The following is a 21,455-nucleotide window of genomic DNA, read 5'->3' as shown; positions in this document are numbered from 1 at the left end:
GAAAATGGGGGAGCCGCTTCGGATTTGTTTTGGTCTGCATCGATCTTTCAGTGAGCGATTTCAAGATTAATTCACGCTTAAAACATCCACGCAGCACCCCAGATATTTCGTTATTGATCTCAAATTTCGTAATAAATAAGCTTTTGCGTGTAGGGAATCGCTGGAAGCTAGTAAATCTGCACTAAGTGATAAGACCCGCGAAAACTGGCTCCTACATGATACTATTCTATAATGTATATTTTTGAACAATGCTTAGAAAATGTTTCACATTCTTTAGCAATTGAAATATCAATAAATTATTATTACTTGTATCATTGAAGGCCAATTTTTTGCCTTTTTGACCTTCCTGGTTTGGCCAATAGGAGGCATTATGCAAAACATGGTCAGATTAGTTAGACCATATCCACAACTCCGTGGATATGGTCTATTGTTTTTACTGAGCCGATCGCCAGGACCCGAGGGATGTGGTTTTCGACACGTATCTCCGAAACTGCCGCACGGAACGACCTGAAATTTGGTTAGGTTACGTTTCATAACCTGCTAACGAACAACGTGTACTTTATTTTTGCCGCCGTTGCTTACTTTTTTAGTTTTCGGGTGATTTTTGATGAAAATCGCCGGTTCTGAACCGTTCTGGTAATAGCATTGCCTCCCGCGTTTTTACCGATTAGGCAAGTTGCTCAACGTTGATCTGTCCCGACCTGAACAGGTGGGAGGATACCCGCTACATGGAAGAGCCAACAGACATTTCGTCTACGCATTCTAGACTGGGTGAGTGTGATTTTTTCGTGATTGTAATCGCCCTCAAATTTGTGTTGAAACACTGCATCAGACAAAATTAACTCATCAGAGGTCAAGAAAAGGATCTTAAGAATATATATTCGCTGTTAGTTTGGGTGATTATAGGGAGCACGTCCATCTTTTGAGGCAAACTTGTCATCCGAAAGTTTCCAGATCCCCGCAATGGCGGATATACATTCATCAAAAAAGTTACGAATTCGGGCAAGTTTCATCAAACTGTGCGCCTTAAACACCTAAGAATGTCTCAAAATCACCCAGACTCTACACATGAGATATACCTTCACTGAAAATAATTGCTAAAACCTCGCTTAACGTGTCGCGAGTGCTGAAAGCAACAGTTTTGGAGATCGTTTTCCTGTACATCCTGCTCACTCCTGTAGAAATGTACAGTAAAGCACGTATACACGTGCAGTGTAAATGGACACACGAATGTACACACCTTCTGAAAATATTGTCAGCAAAGGTGATAAGTGTTTGTTCTGAATTACGACAATGAAATTCATAGACTATTAGCAGGTGGTCAGTGTCTGTTGGTCTGAATAATGAATGATAAAACTTCTGGTGAAGTTAAAATATTTCCTCGCTCTGTTTTACAGCCTGACGCAGTGACGGGGATGATCAGCATCTGTTCTGTTCTGCGACTGCATCAGTCACGGATATAGGAGCCTTGACCATGAGGAGCTGATGAGGCAAAGTCGTATAACCGTCTTAACCTTGACATCGGTGCAGTGCTGAATTTGCCGTCTGAAGACAAACCAGTATAATATTCCAGCCGTATTTCGTTCTTTTCACTGTAATACTTTTACTTCAAAAAGACTGAATAAATAAACCTACTGTGGCAGTTAGTTTTAAAAGATATTATTGCATTTTATGTTTTTACTCTTAGTGCTGATCGGTCATACCCCTTGGGCCTGGCCGTAACCATGCATACTGGTTGTCTCGATGCCGTATGCTATGACCATGTATATATCTACTGGACTGGTTTGTTGCACCATGTCGAAGGAATTTTATGTAGAGATCAAGACACTTCCCTCACATCACAATCTACACCTCAAAAGAATGGTTGTAAAAATCCTTGCCATGATTCCCGGTTGCCCCTATGTTGTGACCATGCATGCATCAATGGCCTGGGATGTTGCAACCTACACTTCAAAGGAATGCGAAGTCTAAATCACATTTATTTTTTGTCCCCAGGTTGTGACTTTCCTAACAGCAATTGCAGACCATATCCCTGGTGATAGTGTTTTGTCATCTTAAAAATGAGCACCAGGACAAAGCACCAAAAACCTGCCACTTAAGATCAGATCAGAAGTTACATACGTGGTGCCAGTACCCACAAGTGCATGATTGACACCTAGATCATTTGAAGAAAAAATTGGCAGCAGAACCATGTGTGCATGGAGGGAGGTATTATAATATAAATACTGTGGAGACGCAATGTATTATTGGTCGTCCCAACATTGGGAGCTTTCATCCCCACCAGCCATATGAGATGGCCAACTGGTTTCCCTCACTCGACCAGAAAACTCATCAAAAGATACGAAAGATGTTGAGATTCAGATTACATTTGCTTGTTGTCTGCTGGATTCTGACCATCCATATGCTGAGTTGTTGCAGTCCCAGAACCATCGCTAATTCTAGTATTTATGATGCACCTACTGTCACAACCTAATTCAGCTGGTTATTCAGGGTTATTTGCCTCTGATTTATCTGGTTATATCCTGGTGCAAACCTAATTTCTCAACATGACAAAATACTTTCACCAGGGATATGGTCTGCAATTTGCTGTTAGGCGAATTGCCCAATACTAGTTTTATATTAGGCCCACTGTTGGATTGGGTTTTCCGTGCTTTGTTAGTTGTTGATGCCAAGTGCTTTTCTGCCCGATTTGATATTTGGTATGGTTACCTGGTGGCTATCTTGGATTTCACAGTCTTGATTGTAACTGCCAAACGAGAGCCAGATCGGCTTGAATTTCCTGCGAAATGGTGCAAGGGTTGGATAGGTGACGTAATCAGTTTGGGCTCGATCAGAGATAAAATAATGGTACCAGACAGCGTCTTGGATTTCACCTTCTTGACTGTAGCTGCAGAACCAGTCACCCAATCAGGTTCAATTTTCTGTTACTTGATGGAGTGGGGTGGGACTGTATGGGAGAGGTGTCCGATGCATTTTTGGCCTGATCCGATATATGGAATGTACTTGCAATTACCTGTGCTCCACACAGAGTTTTGAGCAAAATAGAGTTTGGATGGCCATAGAGTGTAACATTATGTTGCGCTGCTCGTATCTTAGTGTTCGGTGCAGCTGCTTTTCATACATGTGGGCGGATGTGCTGGATATTAAGGTTCAACCGAGATTTGGTGGAAGGAAGTAACAACAGAGAGAAGCAGTTCAGTGATTATAATTTGGCCGGTGTTATTCACAAGTTAATGCATCTTCAAAGGAACAATATATTCTGATCATTATTTACTAATTTGATTGGATACTTTTAATTAAAACATCTTCTGCCTGAAATCTGTGAAACCAGTGCGAAAGTGATCTCCATAACATTGTCTGAATTCAGTATGAAACTGAGCCGTCGCGCATTTCATCTGGAAGACATGACAGTTGGATATGCAGTTATTTAGTTGATATTTTAAATCCTACTTTAAAAATGATAAAGAGGTTTCATTATAATTTACATGGTAGGCCTAGGCCTACATGTGATGACAATATGTTTCTGACCATATCACTGATTTTAAGGGTCATGTCGTTTGGTGACTGTGTTGGCAATTGTCTTGGAGTCTGTGACAAATCCCCTGTATAAATCTGTAAAACTGCAACGAAAATCTTGGCGGTTTCCGGTATATTCATATGAGACATTTGGAGAGGATTTGAACTTGTGTACAAGGTGGGAGTGTGCAGTTACCGGTATTCTGAAGTTGCCCGTTTCAAAGTTGTAGTAACCACTGGTTGTATTGGTGTTGGTCTCCTTTAGCACGGAGGGGCCGAGGCTAAATCTACCTATATCATATTAGTTCGTTAACCTTACAGCAGGCTGCATGCGCATGTCATGTCATTTTGGACATGATTCTTTGTCTTTAAAGAAAGGGGCATTCATCAGTATACTATTTTTTAAACGTGTTTGATACTTTTCCAATTTTGTTTCAGCTCTTCGATGGTAGAAAAACACTCTATATTTTTATTTCTAGTACGCACAAGTCTTTGCGTGAAATACCTTTCCTACCATGTAAGTGCATGCCTAGATCCGAGTTCATGTCACCCTGCTATTAAGATGCAACGTCATTTCCATATATCGTCGCAGTTGTGGGGTAATCAAGCGCCATCAGCATGACTTTAGAAAAAATCGATATCAGCACCAAGACCTCACAAGGTAGATCCATGGCTCCAGGAAGTGCCTTACTAGTGCATAGTTCGACGTGGAAAGGGTTGACGCATAGAGAGCTATACTCGGGTCAAATCGGAGTCAACATCGGAAAAGCATGATTATTCAGTCAGCTTTTGAACATTTTCCTCTTTTTGTGCAATCTGTTGTTGGAAACTACTCATGTAGAATAGGAGGTTACTGGGCAGCTGACCGCTGGTTAATACTTCCCTTAATAATGCCAATGACTCTTCAAAGAAAATTTACCTTATTTCACAGGCATTTCTGCAGTTCAAACGTGGGCGAATTCCATCCTTGAATGCAACGTAAATAGTGAAAAGTCAGCATGATCAAAACACCCGTATTTTGTAAGTTCTTGCTTATTACCGAAAGTGTGATCCGCTTAATTATATAGATGACCAAGCAGCCATTTTGGATTTCACATTCTGCAACTGTAACAGCAGAGCGAGTTTCCCAATGGGTTTAAATATGTTGTGTGGCATGATAGAGTGGGATAGGAGAGGTGTCGTACAGATTTTGGGCCTGTTTCCTTATCGAATAGTTTGTGCATCCCAAATGTACTTGCTCCGACAGATGTGTTTTAATTTTCTTCGGCAACATTTGGTGGTGTCAGAGTGGTGCCCTATTGATTCCGTGATTTTGAACCCATACCGATATCCAGTATGGCTGCCAGGTGACCATCCTTGGTTTACGCATTCTGAACTCTAACATCTTAATGAGTCAATAACTTGCTTTCAATGAGGAACCTGCACAATAAAACCTGTCAATAGGGGGCCCTGCAGGCAAGTGGACCATGCTTGTAATTAATTACTCTAAATGGGGAAATAGCACCAAAAATGTTGTTTTACTGGTCTTTAATTCTACTTTTGATGAGTTTTAGGGAGAAAATCAACAAAACTTAATTTTAATGGAAAATGCACCAGGAGTGTACCTTTTAGTACTGGTGCTGGATTTAAGTTCTTCAGATTCCTCAATGTCTGTGGCATGATTTGGTGAAAACTAAGAAAACCACGTGGCTGCCATTTTAGTAGTCTTTCACTGTAAAAATAAAACACAAAAAATCGTATTAATGCAGGGGCAAACGATGTGACAAAGTGAAACTGAGGCAATTGTATCTCCTGATCAAGAACTGAAAGAATTGCTCAGTAAAAATAAAGAAGTAATTATTTACAGAAATTATTTACATAAATATAGATATACGCAAGCAAAGATTCATGACGTTAGCACTTCCTTCGAATATAGTTCTGAGTATTAGTTCTGATAGGAATCAGTCAACAAACCATGGTAAACATTACCATGCAGAGTCCACAAATCATAGCACATGTTCATCGAATCCTCTTCCTGCGTCGAAACAGTCACAAATGTGTGTATGTGGAATAGGAACACAACGACGTTGAAAACTGGCAATCACGACGATGATTGTAGAACATGTTCGGCCAAATCACATGCATACGGTCTGGGTCGTGCACGAACCCGAGAAGACCCACAGGTCTGGATGGCTCCAACACCAGGCAAAGGGCAATCATACATGCCCCATAACGGCACCAACGCCAGGAAACCAGCAGCACCAACACTAGGAGGTCGACAAACAGCAGACTTGCAGTTACCAACGGCATCACCGGTATAACATACAGTGATTCAGGAGCCTCCTGAGGCTTAAGGTATGACCTGCATGGTCAACGGTGACTGTCAAAGTGTTCCAACATACAAAAACTTCCACACACCCGAGTTCAATCCAGCACACAGCCCGATTATATAACACTTTCAAAGTGACTCTAGTGACTTTCTGTGCAGTGGACTTAAATTAAAGTCACTTTGAAAGAAGGAGAAGTCCACATGACTATTGATATCAACTCCCGAAATAAGAATTGAACTGAATATTTACTACGATGTGATAAGTCCACATAACACTGCAAAAGCACACCACTCATGGATAGTCTTAAGAGTACGGAGAGACGGTCTTATATTGCTGCCACTTTGCGGTGCACCATTAAAAGTAAAAGTAGCTCGAATCTATGCCAACATTGTGTCACTCGCCAGATTTATGACATCGTGCTGCCAAAATGAAGACGTTATCCGCGGCATGCCATGAAAATGGCTTCTCGGGAGGACCCATGAAAATTATGGTACGTTTTTTTAGAGAGCGAGGACAAGTATCTATCTTGGAGAAATCCAATCCAAAACATTTTGGTTTCCTTAATTCATTAATGACTTAGCCAAACGAAATGGCGAATGAACATACTCCCCTAAAATGGTTGCCACTGTACATTTTCAATATAGCCGGCACATGATCGGCCGCATTTCGATAGTTGTGACTGTCACAGCCAAAATATAGCCGCTAATAATGATGCATTAGTTTTTATCCGGGTAAGATGATAAACATGCTTGTTACGCCACATTTAGCAAATGTGGCAAATGAATTGACCCCCTCCCAAAATGAACCGAAAACTGATCACGGTCACCACAGAAGCAATGTTAATTTCAAACAATGATAACTGCACTCTGGTACCACCACTCATGCCATGCTTGCGTACAGTGATGCTCGTTTGGTAGGTCTTCGCATATATCTAAATTAATGATGTACAGTAGAACGTCCCTTAGCGGACACTCTGCCAGGCGGACACCTCTACATTACGGACACGTCCGGCCAGTCCCGATTTTTTCTAAGTCATTTCCAATAACAAAAACCTCTGTACGGCGGACACCTCTCTACTCCGAATTGCGGACAGGGCGATGGCCAATTTTTGGTCCAATTCCCTCCCAATTACGGACAGTAGGCAAAAACAATGGTTTCCCACGTGCGCTTGGAGAGTCAAGTAGGCCCGACAGGTGTGATATTTGCTTAATTAATCAACGTAATTACCCCATGGCATTGTGTTTTTGTACCCTAATTAAGCTGCGGCATTTGTTTACTCATCTTTTCAACTAATCACATAGGCCTATTGTGTCAACGGACACCCATAAATCCACGCGGTTTTGTCAGTGTTGCGGCAAATATGCGTTAGTAGAGAAATTAGAAAAAATTAATTATTAATCAAAGGTGGCTGATGGACAGAAATTATGGTGTTTTTAGCTCACCTCTTAGCAGAGGTGAGCTTATCCCATACCGTGGCGTCCGTCGTCGTCGTCGTCGTCGTCGTCGTCGTCGTCGTCGTCGTCGTCGTCGTCGTCGTCGTCGTCGTCGTCGTCGTCGTCCGTCGTCCGTTAGCAGGGCACGTTTCGTAACTGTTAGAGCTATTGAGTTGAAACTTGGTACACATGTACCCTTATGTAATGACACCTTGGAGACCAAGTTTCGGTCCGATTCGTTTTATGGTTTGGCCACCAGGGGGCAAAACGTTAAAAGTGAAAATATGCAATATCTCCCTTAATAGTAGTCGGGAAATTTTGAAAAAAATATGGTAGGTACTTCTAGCAAAGGTGCATCATATATCCTCCGGGTTTTTGATTTGACCTCCTTTTCAAGGTCACAGAGGTCAAATGGTGTAAATTGGCCGTTAGGATGTAACGATGGCACGTTTCTAAACTGCAATGACTATTGATACCAAATTTGGTACACATTTACCCCTTAGTCAGGTGATCTCAGGGACTGAAGTTTGGTCCAATATGATTCACCACTTGACCACCAGGGGGCAAAATCCAAAAACCTTAAAAATGTGATTATTCCTTAACTTCTTGCCCGATTGCCACCAATTTGATATCATGGGTACATCTAACCCCATACAGTATATGTCACACAGGTTTTTAATTTGACCTTCTTGTCAAGGTCACAGAGGTCAAATGGCGTAAATTCGCCGTCAGACCGTAACTATGGCACGTTTCTTAACTGCAATGACTATTGATCACAAATTAAGTACACATGTACCCCTTGGTCAGGTGATCTCAGGTACCGAAGTTTGGTGCGATCTGATTTGCCGTTTGGCCTCCAGGGAGGGGGCCAAATCCTAAATTCTTCAAAATGCCATTATTCCTAGTAATGACTTGCCCGATTGGCACCAATTTTATATCATAGGTACATCTAATTCTAACAACCATTCAATGTGTCACCCGGGTCTTCTTTGATTTGACCTACTTTTCAAGGTCACAGAGGTCGAATGTACTGTAAATTGGCCATTTTGGGGAAATTGTAATTGCTTGGACCTACATCAAACCTAACACTACATGACACAATACAATGCTCTTTAGCCATCTTTCCTCCACATGAGGTGAGCACAATGGCCCTGGCCATTTCATTTATTTTAGACATTATGACATGTCGAGGAGATTTTGCAATAAAAGGGGCACCTTTTACTAGAGAGATTATTCACTCTCTGAGTTCCAAAGTAGCTCACATCATTCAACGCAACATCACAAGCAAATACCGATCAGCCAACAGGTTTAAAGTTTCTACGCTAGATGTCGACACAGAGAAAACCAAGACCTGCAAGGCGGGAACTTCAAATCCACCTATCGGACGATTTGGCATAACCTCTCTATTGCGGACACCTCTCTATTGCAGAAACCTGGGCCCAGTCCCATGGGTGTCCGTAATAGAGAGGTTGTACTGTATATGGTAAAGATGAGCCTGGGCTAAGGCAACATGAATGGTCCACAAAGCCAAGGAAATCGTGTCATCATGAAGCTGTCCAACGTCATGAATCTGGCGAGTGACGCAATGGAAACATTACATGATAAAAAATCTGCAAAAATGTGTGACATGCACTGTACGTCTCACACTGAAATGAAGATACTATGTGACAGCATCTTTGAGAGTGTAACTCGTTGATGTTATTGATATTTGAATGCATAGTTTGTTCAAAGACCTTTAACGGCTTACATCGTTTGTTTACTTTGGTGGTCATTTCACACCACTGCCCTACTAGCACCTAGTTCGTAAAGTCACCACCTGCATGTGGAAACAAAGACCCTGGCATCAAAGTGAATAGTATTTGGAACAGGATACACCCATTCATATCCATGGGATTATTACGTTTATCTGGTTTTAATTGGCAGGTTTAGTAGCATACAAAAATCTTTTCATTTACAAAAAAAGATTAGTTCCAATGGCACTTCAGTAAGAATGGAAATTTGGGACCAAACAGTTTTGCTCATCTTGGCGGGGTGGTCACATTACAGAGGTAGACACTAACCAAGTTATTAGCTGTGTTGTTGTCAATCATCAAGAGAACACTCACCTTTTCAGTTGGATTGTGGGCGTTGCCTGATCAAACGGAGTCTATATAATTATCAGGTTCTAACAAGAGCCCCCCAGGTTATCTCTGTCTAACCTAATCTGAAGTGTGCTTCACGTGAGTTTACGGGAGACACTTCCGTGTTGTTCTACCATTACTTTTCCAAGTATTGCCAAGCCCAACTTATGTTGGAATTTACTTAACAGATCATTGTATGCCTACACTCTTCAGCTTTGGTTCTGATATAGTAATTGCACAGTACTAGTTGGTTAAACAAAATCTTGTTAGCTGATCACATTTTTTATGACATTGATTTCTGATTGATTTTCCAATTCATTGCTCCATTGTTTCATTTAGCCCTGGGGGTCACATCCTACTCTGTCAGTTCTTCTCGCTACAAGTGCGATAGATTTCTCTATTTGTTATTGGAATTCATGGATATTGTTGCAGTTCTTAGTTTTATAATGCCGCAGGTTATGTTTTGATGATTGAGAGGGGGTGGGAACATCAGACCTTTGAAACATTGGATCATCAATATATTGGAATCAGTTAGAATATTGAAGAAAATTGGAAAACTAAGCACTCAATTTTGTCTGGTGTTTTGCCCATGTAATAGAAAGGACAGCAAAAAAAGGTCTAACCAACAGAAACAGCATATTGGCTAAAACTTTTAGAAAATGGTTCACTTCCCTTGATTTAGGAAAAGTTTGAATGAAATGTGCGGGGTAAAATTTTGGTTTTCTGCGGTTTTATCACCAATGCACAGTATCGACAAATTGAGTAATGATAAATTGCAACCATCAGCGCAAGATCCCAGTTATAAAAAGTCTGCTATCTTCCAAGTCACTCTGATGACCTCAGTGGTGCCAACTCAGGGGATTAGCCCACAGGTTGAAACTGCCAGAATGGGACCAATTTCATGATGTTCTGTGCTAAAATGCATGATTTTGTGTGATATACAGATGAAGGACATTCAATTTGAGGCCAGACCTGATTGTATGATGGCCCTAGGTGGCCAAAGTTCAATTAAGTGTGTCAGTTTTGACCTGCACAGGAATTGATATTAACCCTTTCCATCCCTGAGGAAGTTGTGCATCGCAACTCCCATTTCCCGGGCGATTTACCCAAAAGTACAGTTTTTTTAGCTTACCTGGGTGAGCTCATGACATCACATCTTGAATGTCGTCGGTCAACAATGGAGGCACAATTTGCTCACTGTTGAGTCTAAATAGGTGAAACTTTGGTGCGGATGTCTTATGACAACATGACTTGACACACAAAAAGTAATCGCCATTTACCTACGTTCTGGGCACCAGGTGGCCATCTTTGAAAACCATATTTTGTCAATATATCGTGAACGCCGATAGCTAGAACCATGATATTTCACTGTCAATACTTCTAATGAGATTACATGACGTAATAACCTCTTTTTTTTCGCTTTGACCTACTTTTGAAGGTCACAGAGGTCAAACTCTAAAATTGCAGTGAAAGGTGGCACATTTCGTTATTATTTGTCCCATACTCTTCAAATCTGATATGTAGACACCTAAGATTGGGTTGGGAAAAGGACTTAATTTGCATAAATTCAAAATGGCCGCAAAAAAATATTATTTTATATTCCATTCTTGAGATTTCACCCTATAAATTTATTACAATCCGATAGAAACATGACCCCTGCGAGTCAGAATATCTTGTCAGAAACATCATAGATTAACCCCTTGATGTCAAAGGATCTTTCATTTCAGGTTTAAAACTCTCATTTGGCGTTTCATTTGGCTCGTTTCAATGTTAACATACTACCATAATTATTTACCTTTTGTGCTTCACATGTGAACGTAGGAATGAACGCTTCATTTCAAGCGCACAGATCACTTCAAAATTATTTTCTTTAAATCAGATGACATGACTGAGATGACTTCTGTGTTAACCCAGAAAATAGTGGCTACGAGATAAAACAAGCGTTGCCATGCTTTGCAGGCCTTTCAATTACGTGGAGACCTCTACACGCTGTATTTTTTTAGCCTATTTTGGGGACATGTTTTTTTTGCTTTTTAGCTTAATTTGGGGACATTTCATCATGCCAATTTGCCTGAACAGCAACGTCATAAATCAAAGTTAGTGACTGATATCACCACATACACCTGAACAATCTTAATTTTTAGGGTAAAACTATAAAATTAGGCCATTTGGATGAGATTTGGTTATGTTAGGGGTCAAAAAACGCTTCAGGGGGGGGGTCATATTATTAAACAGCCTACACCGTTATACAGTGCAGGAATCATGTAATTGAGAGGCCTGCTTTGGTAAATTATAACAACAGGGTTAAAATGCAATAAATGGAAAATTGATTCTAAAATGTGGAGAAATTGGGTCACAAGCAGTCAGTTTTTTAAATGGTGAATAAAGAATAAAGAATAGATCTGACATGTCTATATTAAAGTACTAAGTCATGTTTTAACCGCATGGACATTCTCGTTTTGCAGCTTCATGAGTCTTTTGGTGAGGTAGCACACAAACTGCCTCTTGCATTGGTCGAGCCGGTTGAAAAAATGATCAACCGTGATATTCGCTATCGACCAACGGCTCAACTCTTCTCGTTGGTAAGTGCGGGCGTGGTAAGTATCTGGACATGGTAAGCATTAAATTATCACTTCTCAATCGTTCCTGTGTTAGATCATAAGCTTACAACTTAGAAATCATCAACAAATATTTATAAATACTGCTATTCTTGTCCTCCTTTCACTACAATTGTTTCCCCTCGTTAAATAACAGGACTGCCAATAAAACTATTTATGGATAACTGATTTCAAGCTGACTGCAATGTTGTGTTTTGATTTCAGTTGAGGTGGATGCTTTTGCTTTCTTTCAGCTTAAGTACTTCAGCGACCCAGTGGTAAAGTGTTTGCAGTACCTTGATGTTATTGAGCAGTCGGACATGGCGGATCGGTTAGAATTTTATTCGGGTTTGCCTGGAATTATTCCGACCATACCAAAGGTAGGTTTGTAATGATACCTGGTTGTGGACTGGCTTTAACTTTAAAGAAGGTCTTACATTTTATAGACTGTTCCAAACCCCTTGAACTCTGTGGTTCCTGACGCGAGAGTATATACTCCCCACCCCACAGTCGTAAAGGAAAATCACCAGAATGGTAAAAATTGTGTAAATATTTTTTTCTGTGACATATATAAATGGTTTTGGTATGAAATGAGATGTAATAACTAGCTCTATTCCGTTGTTGCAGTCAAGCCTGACGTGTAGGATTGCTGCATTTGGTCTTGTATTCCACTGATATGCGCAGAGTGCCATCTCTTGCCTTTTCAATTTTTTTGGGTCACATTTATAATGGGTCATCATGTCACTAAAGCCTCATCCAAGACCTCTACTAGCAGCTGGATGAACTGAGAAATCGTTTGCTGATGTACTCTGTCTTTGTAACAAACTTAGCAATCATTACCGCTGTCAGATTGCTTTCAAAGTAATATTGACCAAGATATCACAGGTCAACACACTCTTCATCAGAATATATTCAAAAGTTATGTTATTCCTCCTGGTCATTTTGCTGAAAATTTGATCAAAATACGAGCAAAACTGAGGGTGTTTGTAAAACAAGAAATTAGAAACGAAGAAAATGAAATACAAAAATGAAATAGAAAGAGAAAGGAAATGGGTGTTTATAGAAAGTTGAATTAGCATCGACGTTGTTTACAGAACCTAAGAGGCTTGGCATATCCTACAGGCCTTCGAGGCCTATTCATTATTGATCTACCACGTAACAATAATAATAATGATAATTTATTTAGATTATAGTGCTACAATAATGTGCATGCATTTTCTAAGCACTTTACAATGATAAAACATGATATATCTACATACAAATTAAAAGGGATAAAACAATGATTTAAAACCAATAAGCATTAAAAGGAAATCAGTCAAAATGTTGTATAAAAAGATGGGTCTTGAGGTTCTTCTTAAAAATTATGGTGTCCGTGACACAGCACATGGCAGCGGACAGTGAATTCCACAGTCTGGGGCCCAGGAAACCGAACGAACGTTCTTCGTATATTTTACCCCATTCTGAACCATCCGAGTTAATCGGTCCATTACCTCCCCTCATACCGCTGAAGAAAAGCATGCTATAAGTCTGTATCTCGTGCCCCTCGTTCTCGCCTCCAGTCTTGGCATGCTGCCAATATACACAGCGTTTTTGAACGTAGAAGACAAGAAGCGAGGTTGTTTGGATCATGAAAGTGCGCTCTTGTTACAGGCCTTCTGATTTGTTAATATTTGTGGCTATTCTTTATTAACACTGGCAATAAATAGTTAAAAAATTAAGAAGATATTTTCAAGTAATTATGAGTTTCAAATTAATATCAATCACAATGGTCTGAAAGGTATGGTACGGTAAAATGTGCTAGAAACAGCAGAAGGTTTCCGAACACAAGATCGGCGGTAGCGTGCCATCTAGTGAGGAATAACAGAACCAACTTATACAGGTAGATCCGCGTATTGCGTGATAGGTTGGTGAAACGGAGTCCGAGTCGGCGGAGTGGATCCAAGGCTTTAGAGTCGAGATGATTTTACCCTTGGAACCCTTTAAATTCAAAAGCAATCTGTCCTCGGCAGAGCAACCTGGCAACTCAAGCGGGTAACTTGGGCTGCAATCATTGTGAAGAGAAATAAGAACTGAACTGAATACTTACTATGATCTGAGTCTTTCAAATAAAGAGTAAGGCAACTAGGGAATGTATGGCTTCAACATCAATGCTGCCGCCTTTTTCGGAAGACGCGCGTTGGGACAGAGCTCTTTGGGTCACGTGATACACCCAAGCCAATTCCGCACAACTGGACTTTTAACAATTCTTCCATCCGCTGAACATGGCTGTTACAAACAATCCGTTGTAAAGCAAATGCCTGCTTTAAAGTCACTGATCTCTATAAAACTATTTAGATGGGCACTTACCGACAGAGTTGTCGAGGCTGGTGGAGTTCAGATCTGACTCTGGCTTGGAAAAAGCCACTTTTGTCACATTGTCACTTGAATGACCTGGTTGGCGCAACCAAGAGGGCCAGAAACAGTAATCCAGTAGTCCCTGGCAACTGTTACAATGCATAAATCAACGTGATCGGACTGAACTTCCCCATCAACACGGTCATAACAGACAACACAGAACCCATCCACACAGCATCATGCACTAGTTCTTTTAATGCCTCATTGCAAACAACACGCATTCTCTCATTCTCTGAAGGGCCAGTCAAACAAATCAAAACATAATTTGGCATTTTGCAAGACTATTTTTCCAAAAACAATGAAGAAAATTCAAAATGGAACCAAAACTGAAAATGAGGCTGAACGATGAGGCACTTTTTTTCGTAATTAATGAAAAGCATGCATCAGCCAATCAGCGTCAATGTCAGAGCAGGGGTGTTTGCAGGGGCACGACATAATTTTACAAAGTCAGAGCAGGGGTGTTTGCAGGGGTTGTACATTTGATCATAGTTAAAGCAGGGGTGTTTGCAGGGGCCAGTTGAGCAGGGGTATATCCAGGGGTATGCTTTTCTATCAAACTCAGTGCAGGGGTATTTGCAGGGGTGCAGGGGTATATGGAGCAGGGGGTTTCCAGGTTTGGAGCACATAGATTGAATTGCAGGGGTATTTCCAGGGGGTTGGAAGGGGTGTTTGCAGGGTTGCAGGGGTGTTTGCAGTCCCCTACTTTATGGCGAGGGCTGTGCTGCATATTGGGAGCATAATGCCACACAAGCACACTGATGGAAAGCAGCACCTTAATAGTGTTGAATTAGTGCTTCATTTTGTAACGGTAGTGGGTAAAGTTCAGTTCACTTTTATTTTTCCACTCAACATATCACACCCGTATCATAGATTCATAGATATCATAGAATCATAGATTCAACTGAACAGGCTAGAAATGTAAGCCTTGAAGTAAGAGGATGACCTTGATCTTCTTTTTTAAGGTCACCCTGCAAACAGCTTGCCAATATTACTTATCATTCATCTATAGAAATACCTTTTTTTGTCAAAATAACCCAAGTTGAGCACAATTTCATGAACAATTTCATTTTGTTTGCTCAAGTGAAGTTATGTGTGTTAGAGAAAATTCATTTCCTTTATCTAAAAATATCAGTTGATAATTTTTTCTCTTCATCAAAAAAATACCAGTTGATCAACTTACTCTCATTTTCAGAAAGTCCAATATCAACATGTCTTCCCTGTACTGAAGGAGCAGATGAGAGCACCTGACATGCTGGCCCATGTTTTCCCTTCGATATTGGCAATGATACAGAATGCAACCATGGAGGAGTATAAGACCAAAATGTTCCCTGGTGTACAGCGAGTGTTCCTTATGCCCAAACCTGTGCAGGTAGGTGATACTACAGCCTGCATATATCAGTTGAAGTAGTTTATAATGTGTGTCATGTTGTGAAGAATGACTCTCTCATTCGTCAAAGCTTAAAGCCAGGACGCATCCGTTATGTCCTTGTTATCCAATACAACCCCTCAACATGCATGCATACTATCCCCAAACCGACACCACAATGAGCAGAATCCCGGTGAATACGCAGTCCTGTGACAATCGCATCAATGTCATTGTCCTGTACAGTCCACCGACTACCCCTACAAGGAATATAATTGGTGCAATTTCAGACATTACTGCACAGATTAACCTTCGTGCTCTCACTGTAAAACTTGAAGATTTTACTGTTGACTCATCAAAATATCCTGCTGCTATACACTTACTGGACTTCTTCCAAGACCTTTGGTTCTCTGTGTGTTCATGTGATGGTCTGACCACGGATGGAATGACAAAAATAGATCACATATTCACAAATAGCAAACAAGGAGATTTTCAAACTGGTACAGCAGAGACCTTATACACCTATCACAAAGCTGTTTGGATTTCATTCTTATAGAATATTCACCATGTTTCCTTTGGTAAGAGTGCACCTTTCTTTCCATAAAGGCAACAACGTTTCACTATAGAAGTTAACCAACACCCATTTAACCCCTTTAGTGCTAATGCAACACATTTGTTGTTTATATAACATACTATGAGACCCTACAACACATATGCAGGATCGATTCCTAGTGATCACTACCACACTATAAATGACTGCTTGAAATCTATCACATTGATTAATCTACAGTGATTTGCTTCCGCATTATCATCTTATACAGCGGTTGAAGTAAAGCGGCGGACTTTCACTATAGAAATAGACCAAAAACCTCTATACACTGAATTTCATAATTTTTTTATATGTGACCTAAGACATCAAAATGTGTCAGAAATCAATAGACAATTTTATAGGTAAAATCTACTGCTGTGATTTAATGAAAAATGCATTACTTTTCAAAAGCAAATTTCACTCCCACACCATCAGTTTTTAAGTTCCATAGTTGATCTTTTACATCATGTTAAAACCTGGTGAACTGCTGATTCCATAAAGGCGAATGACCCAATTTCCATTTTCTGGTCATTACAACTCATTTTCTTATCCGGAGTCATGGTTTTTAGATAAATGTGATCCGCCATGACGAAACAAGTCGCATGTTGCTCCGAGCTTAGCCTCCTTTTGTAGAAGATATTGGTTTTTCCTGTCCTTGTGTTGTGTTTCCAAATATTGAATGTGTATTGCGCAGATTTGATGAGGATAGGGCCTAGTGGTTCAATAGTTCCATTATGTTCTAATAGCTCTGTATCATATACCTGCGTGAATGTGATCTGAGATAGTTGTGCATGAAACAAAAAAATATCACAGAAAAAAAGCTGGTCAAAACTAACCTGAACAATGCAGTCTGTAAGGTCACCTTCTAATAAGTGTTTGTGCTGCTTGTTGGCGCCCTGACCACTTTAGGTACGGTTTGCAATTGATCAACCTCGTTTACCCAGGGGTCACTGCGTGCTCTTATGGTCACTTGCACTACCCCTGCTATCATGCTGAGCTGAAACGAATAATGTTTGACATGCAAATAAGAGGTAAATAATGTTTGGACACTTGGCATATTCATGGCATATTGAATCGGCGAAAAGGGCGACTTATCAGTCTACATAACCATTTACCCTATCGCGATCACAAATCAATTGACAGCATAATAGAACTAATGCTGATATAAGCAATTATTTAATTTGATAATTTATCTTTTTATATATAAATATAAGGCTTCTTTATCTGTATTCACCCTGAGATAATTGCTCAATTTTACAATTATTTGGTCGGCTACAAACGGTTTTCGTCATGATGAAACAGTGCTGACACATAGTGCCTGAATAGAGGGGTAATAGTTCAAACCTGCTGCGTCACCCCCAGATTCTGGCGGTGACGAGTGATATGATGTACATGAGTATCCAGGGTGTAGTGGTGTAGCCATTTTGAATGCTAATCAGGTAGACCCCGGATGTAAAGTTTGGCAATTGATAGCCCTCAGTTTATGTTTGTGTGAACCTGCTGAAGCGTTTGTCGCAATGTTCTTTCTTCTCTACATTTAGGCTACAGTTGTATTGCTTGATAATCTTGACATCATCCTTGCCAAGACACCAAAGGAAGATGTAAAGACGGAAGTCATGCCGCTTGTGTTCAATATGCTTGACTCAAACTCTGCCCAAGGACAGGTAGGTTATTTATGCCCCCACTCAACATTATTAGTTTGGAGCACAAACCGAAGACTGTGCATCTAGGGGGGAGGTCAACAAAAAAACGCATCAACAGATGTCTTTTTAAAATTTTTAGACATTAACAAAAAGCTTTTTATCAGAAGTTTGAGAAGCTCATAGCTACAAGATTGTTACAAAAAACACATTTAGCCTTCATCAGTATGCAATCCCTGTATGCATTTAGGACAGGGCCGGGGGTTAGACACAGAATCGACAATAGTTGACATCTCATAGTAGCTTTATCTAAAGCATGTAAAAGGTAGTTGACATCTCATAGTAGCTTTATCTAAAGCATGTAAAAGGTACATTACATTACATTACATTACATTACATTACATTACATTACATTACATTACATTACATTACATTACATTACATTACATTACATTACATTTGGGACCAAAGATAAAATGAAACAAACATACAGCTATCAAGACTAGAAACATAACTTGCAAACTGTTACCGCTTAATCCACTGTAACAATAAAGCACTATTCAAACTAATAATTTCTAGATAAGTAAAATTAACTATTTTTTGCCACTCTGATTGAAAATGAAATGAAAATCGACGAAAAAAAATCAATACCAAAGTGAGCGGCGCGAACCATAATAACATTTAGGGCGCTAAATTCAAACGGTACACAACATGATAACCAAATGGTAGCGCACATGGGCTTGGTACTCTTTGTAAGATTGATCTACACTCCTACTAGAAAGTAAATGTCAAAAGGTTTTTTTTTAATATCACAGAGATAGAATAAGATTAAATGCGGTTTTCAGCAGAGAATGGTATATTTAGTTGGTCGTGCATCTGTTGTATTTGGGGCCAGCTAATCCCATCTTGACAACTGTTATGGTGCAAATCTTTGATGATTTGAAAGATATGTATATTGTTCATTATTCTATATTTCTAAACACAATCATTCTCCAATTTTATTTTTACCTTCTGATATGACTTAACACAGCTTGGTCAGGATTTACATTTAAACAATGGTTTTATGATTAGTATCAATAAGCGTGTTATAGATGTAGGATTAGCCACTCCAAAACATAACCTACAGGACTCCAACTTATTTCTACCGCTAGTCTCTTTTTCCCCCATAATACAACCAAGGTTTTTGCATCTTATCAAGATTTAAAACCCTAGCATATAGGTCCCCTTTAACCTGTTTTCTGCTCCCACACGTTTAATTATAATACTGGAAGGGGGACAAGTTAAGTCATCTTTAGGGATGTTTTATCCCCTTGAAATTTGGCACGGATTTTGGTCACATGTTATCCTGATGCAACGTTATTTTTATTTTTGAAAAAATAAAAATTGACTTCAGCGGAGCAGTTGTGAGGAGAGTTTAATCGGACACTGTCAATTCTCCTTACCACGCACAAAAGCCAAGCAATTGGAATGGGGCATTTCGTGCCACAAATGATTTTAAATCGAGGGCGGCAGGCGGGCCTGCATACAAACACTCTCCAAAGCAGACGTTTTCAGTTTCTGAACGTGCTCATCAAAAGCTTTTGCTTTTGGCGGGTAGTGATCTCTTCATGTTGGGATACATTTCAATCGATCCTGGTCAAATCAATTCACCTAATGGGTAACAAGTGCAACGTATAATATCACAAGGGCACACACTCATTAGTATTTGAATGCATGCCATACTCCGGCGCAGTGATAGTTGTCGTGTGGATTTGACCAGGAGCAAATGAAATGTACATGAAGAGATCCCTGCCCGCCAAAGGCTACTTTTGATGAGCACGTTCAGAAACAAAAAACATGAAAAAATCAGTTGCTGACTACAATACACCGGAGGAGATGAAAATTCGGTGGCAAAAGACTTAGACCCATAAGTCGTCGGATGTCGTTTATTGTTGTTCTAATCGCGACAGAGTGACAGGCATATATGATCAATCTAGGCAGATTGTCAGGGACCATCGTTTACTCAGAACACTGTCTGCAAAGAAGTCCTCTAAACCAACAATCAGGATACAATGCCATTGCCTTCAAACAAGTATTTCACCATTGGTCCATTTCTAGTACGCACCTTATACACTACAATAGACTGCTATAGTAATGATAAAGCCTTGCATGCATCTCCCGCAGGACTGGTAAAACTGATCAAAAACTGTAGGACATTGGACTTGTAGGTAAAACCCCTGGGTCCCATAACTTTTTCAATGGCTACATCTTCGAGAGAAGATCATAATCTCAAACTCTGAGAATAACCTTTTTGATTGGATGAATAATAAGGGAGATTAGGTCAGAAACTTGGCCAAGGATGAATAGTCATTTTAGGTGAGGCTAGCATAGGAATTGACATTTTTTACTGGCTACCTGAGCACTGTTGTATGCACGGCACGCTAAGTTCAGGTGTGCTTGAAACTGAAAAAAACCCCAGAAATTACAAAGGAATATTTCATGGGATATACCCCCGGCTATGTTTAAAGGGAGTATAGACCATGGGGTTCAGGATGAGCTAATCCTGTCTTTTCATTATGTAACAGGCAATTTTTAAAATATCCAAAAAGTAAGTTTTTCATTTTATTTTATTTTCATTCTTTTTCACAATGTATGGGTGAACTATGATGCACAAAGGTATTTTCCTCGCTTTCATTAGAAAATTCCTCAGGGTCTTTGTGAATTGGGCAATTCAACACAATTGATGGTACAATTAGAAGCAGAGGGTTGCTCAAGAGCTGTCTGTTGCACCTGATTCCATAACACACCCATTGAATATAGTCATGTTGATAATATGAAATAAAATATGAGTTAATTTTACTGTAATTGCATGGCCCTTGGCAAACTCGAACTCATGCATGAAGGTTTAGGGATCATTATCAAAGGGTAATGAAAGGAATTAAAGTCATAACATAAAATTCTGAAGCAAAAATATGTAGTTGTCACTATCGAACACATTCTGTGGAATTGCAAGTGCGAAAAAATAATGGTCATAAAGCACTGTTCATTGGGCTCATGTAAATTTTTGATAAGGGACATGAAAAAAGAAAGATTTTTTCCCCGACCTTTTTTGAAATGCCTGTTACATAATGAAGGGATGGAATTAGGTGCATCCAAATACAACAGATATATGACTAAATGAATATACCATACTGTGCTGAAAACCGCATTTAAATATCTTATTTTATCTCTGTGAGTTTTAAAAAGAACGGCGGACATTTACTTTCTGGTAGGACTGTGCATTTGCTGTTATTAGTAAAAATCCATCTACAAGTAGTTTCATGTGATTTTCCAAGTAGAGCTTCCCTTGGCAGTGTATTTTTAGCTCACCTCTTAGCAGAGGTGAGCTTATCCCATACCGTGGCGTCCATGTCCGTCGTCGTCGTCGTCGTCGTCGTCGTCGTCGTCGTCGTCGTCGTCGTCGTCGTCGTCGTCGTCGTCGTCGTCGTCGTCGTCGTCGTCGTCGTCGTCGTCGT

General features: G+C 40.0%; 1 protein-coding gene across 12 annotated transcripts in view; it reads left to right on the top strand.

Moving 5' to 3' along the window:
- LOC135486098 (SCY1-like protein 2) overlaps window positions 1-21,455 on the top strand; it is a 333,434-nt gene that overhangs the window by 109,416 nt on the left and 202,563 nt on the right. For 11 of the 12 annotated variants that reach the window (XR_010446666.1, XM_064768617.1, XM_064768611.1 and 8 more), the window contains exons 8-11: window positions 11,844-11,975; window positions 12,230-12,355; window positions 15,562-15,738; window positions 17,863-17,985. Coding sequence is in view for 11 of the 12 variants with exons in the window: in XM_064768617.1 (XP_064624687.1) it covers window positions 11,844-11,975; window positions 12,230-12,355; window positions 15,562-15,738; window positions 17,863-17,985 (558 nt within the window). In the remaining variant the exon portion in view is untranslated. The remainder of the gene's footprint in view (window positions 1-11,843; window positions 11,976-12,229; window positions 12,356-15,561; window positions 15,739-17,862; window positions 17,986-21,455) is intronic. The other variant, XM_064768609.1, reaches the window with a different exon arrangement.

Source organism: Lineus longissimus, chromosome 4, assembly GCF_910592395.1.
Source record: "Lineus longissimus chromosome 4, tnLinLong1.2, whole genome shotgun sequence".
Lineage (NCBI taxonomy): Eukaryota > Metazoa > Nemertea > Pilidiophora > Heteronemertea > Lineidae > Lineus > Lineus longissimus.
The sequence above is the reverse complement of the archived record's forward strand: the minus strand, read 5'-3'. Positions and strand labels throughout refer to the sequence as shown.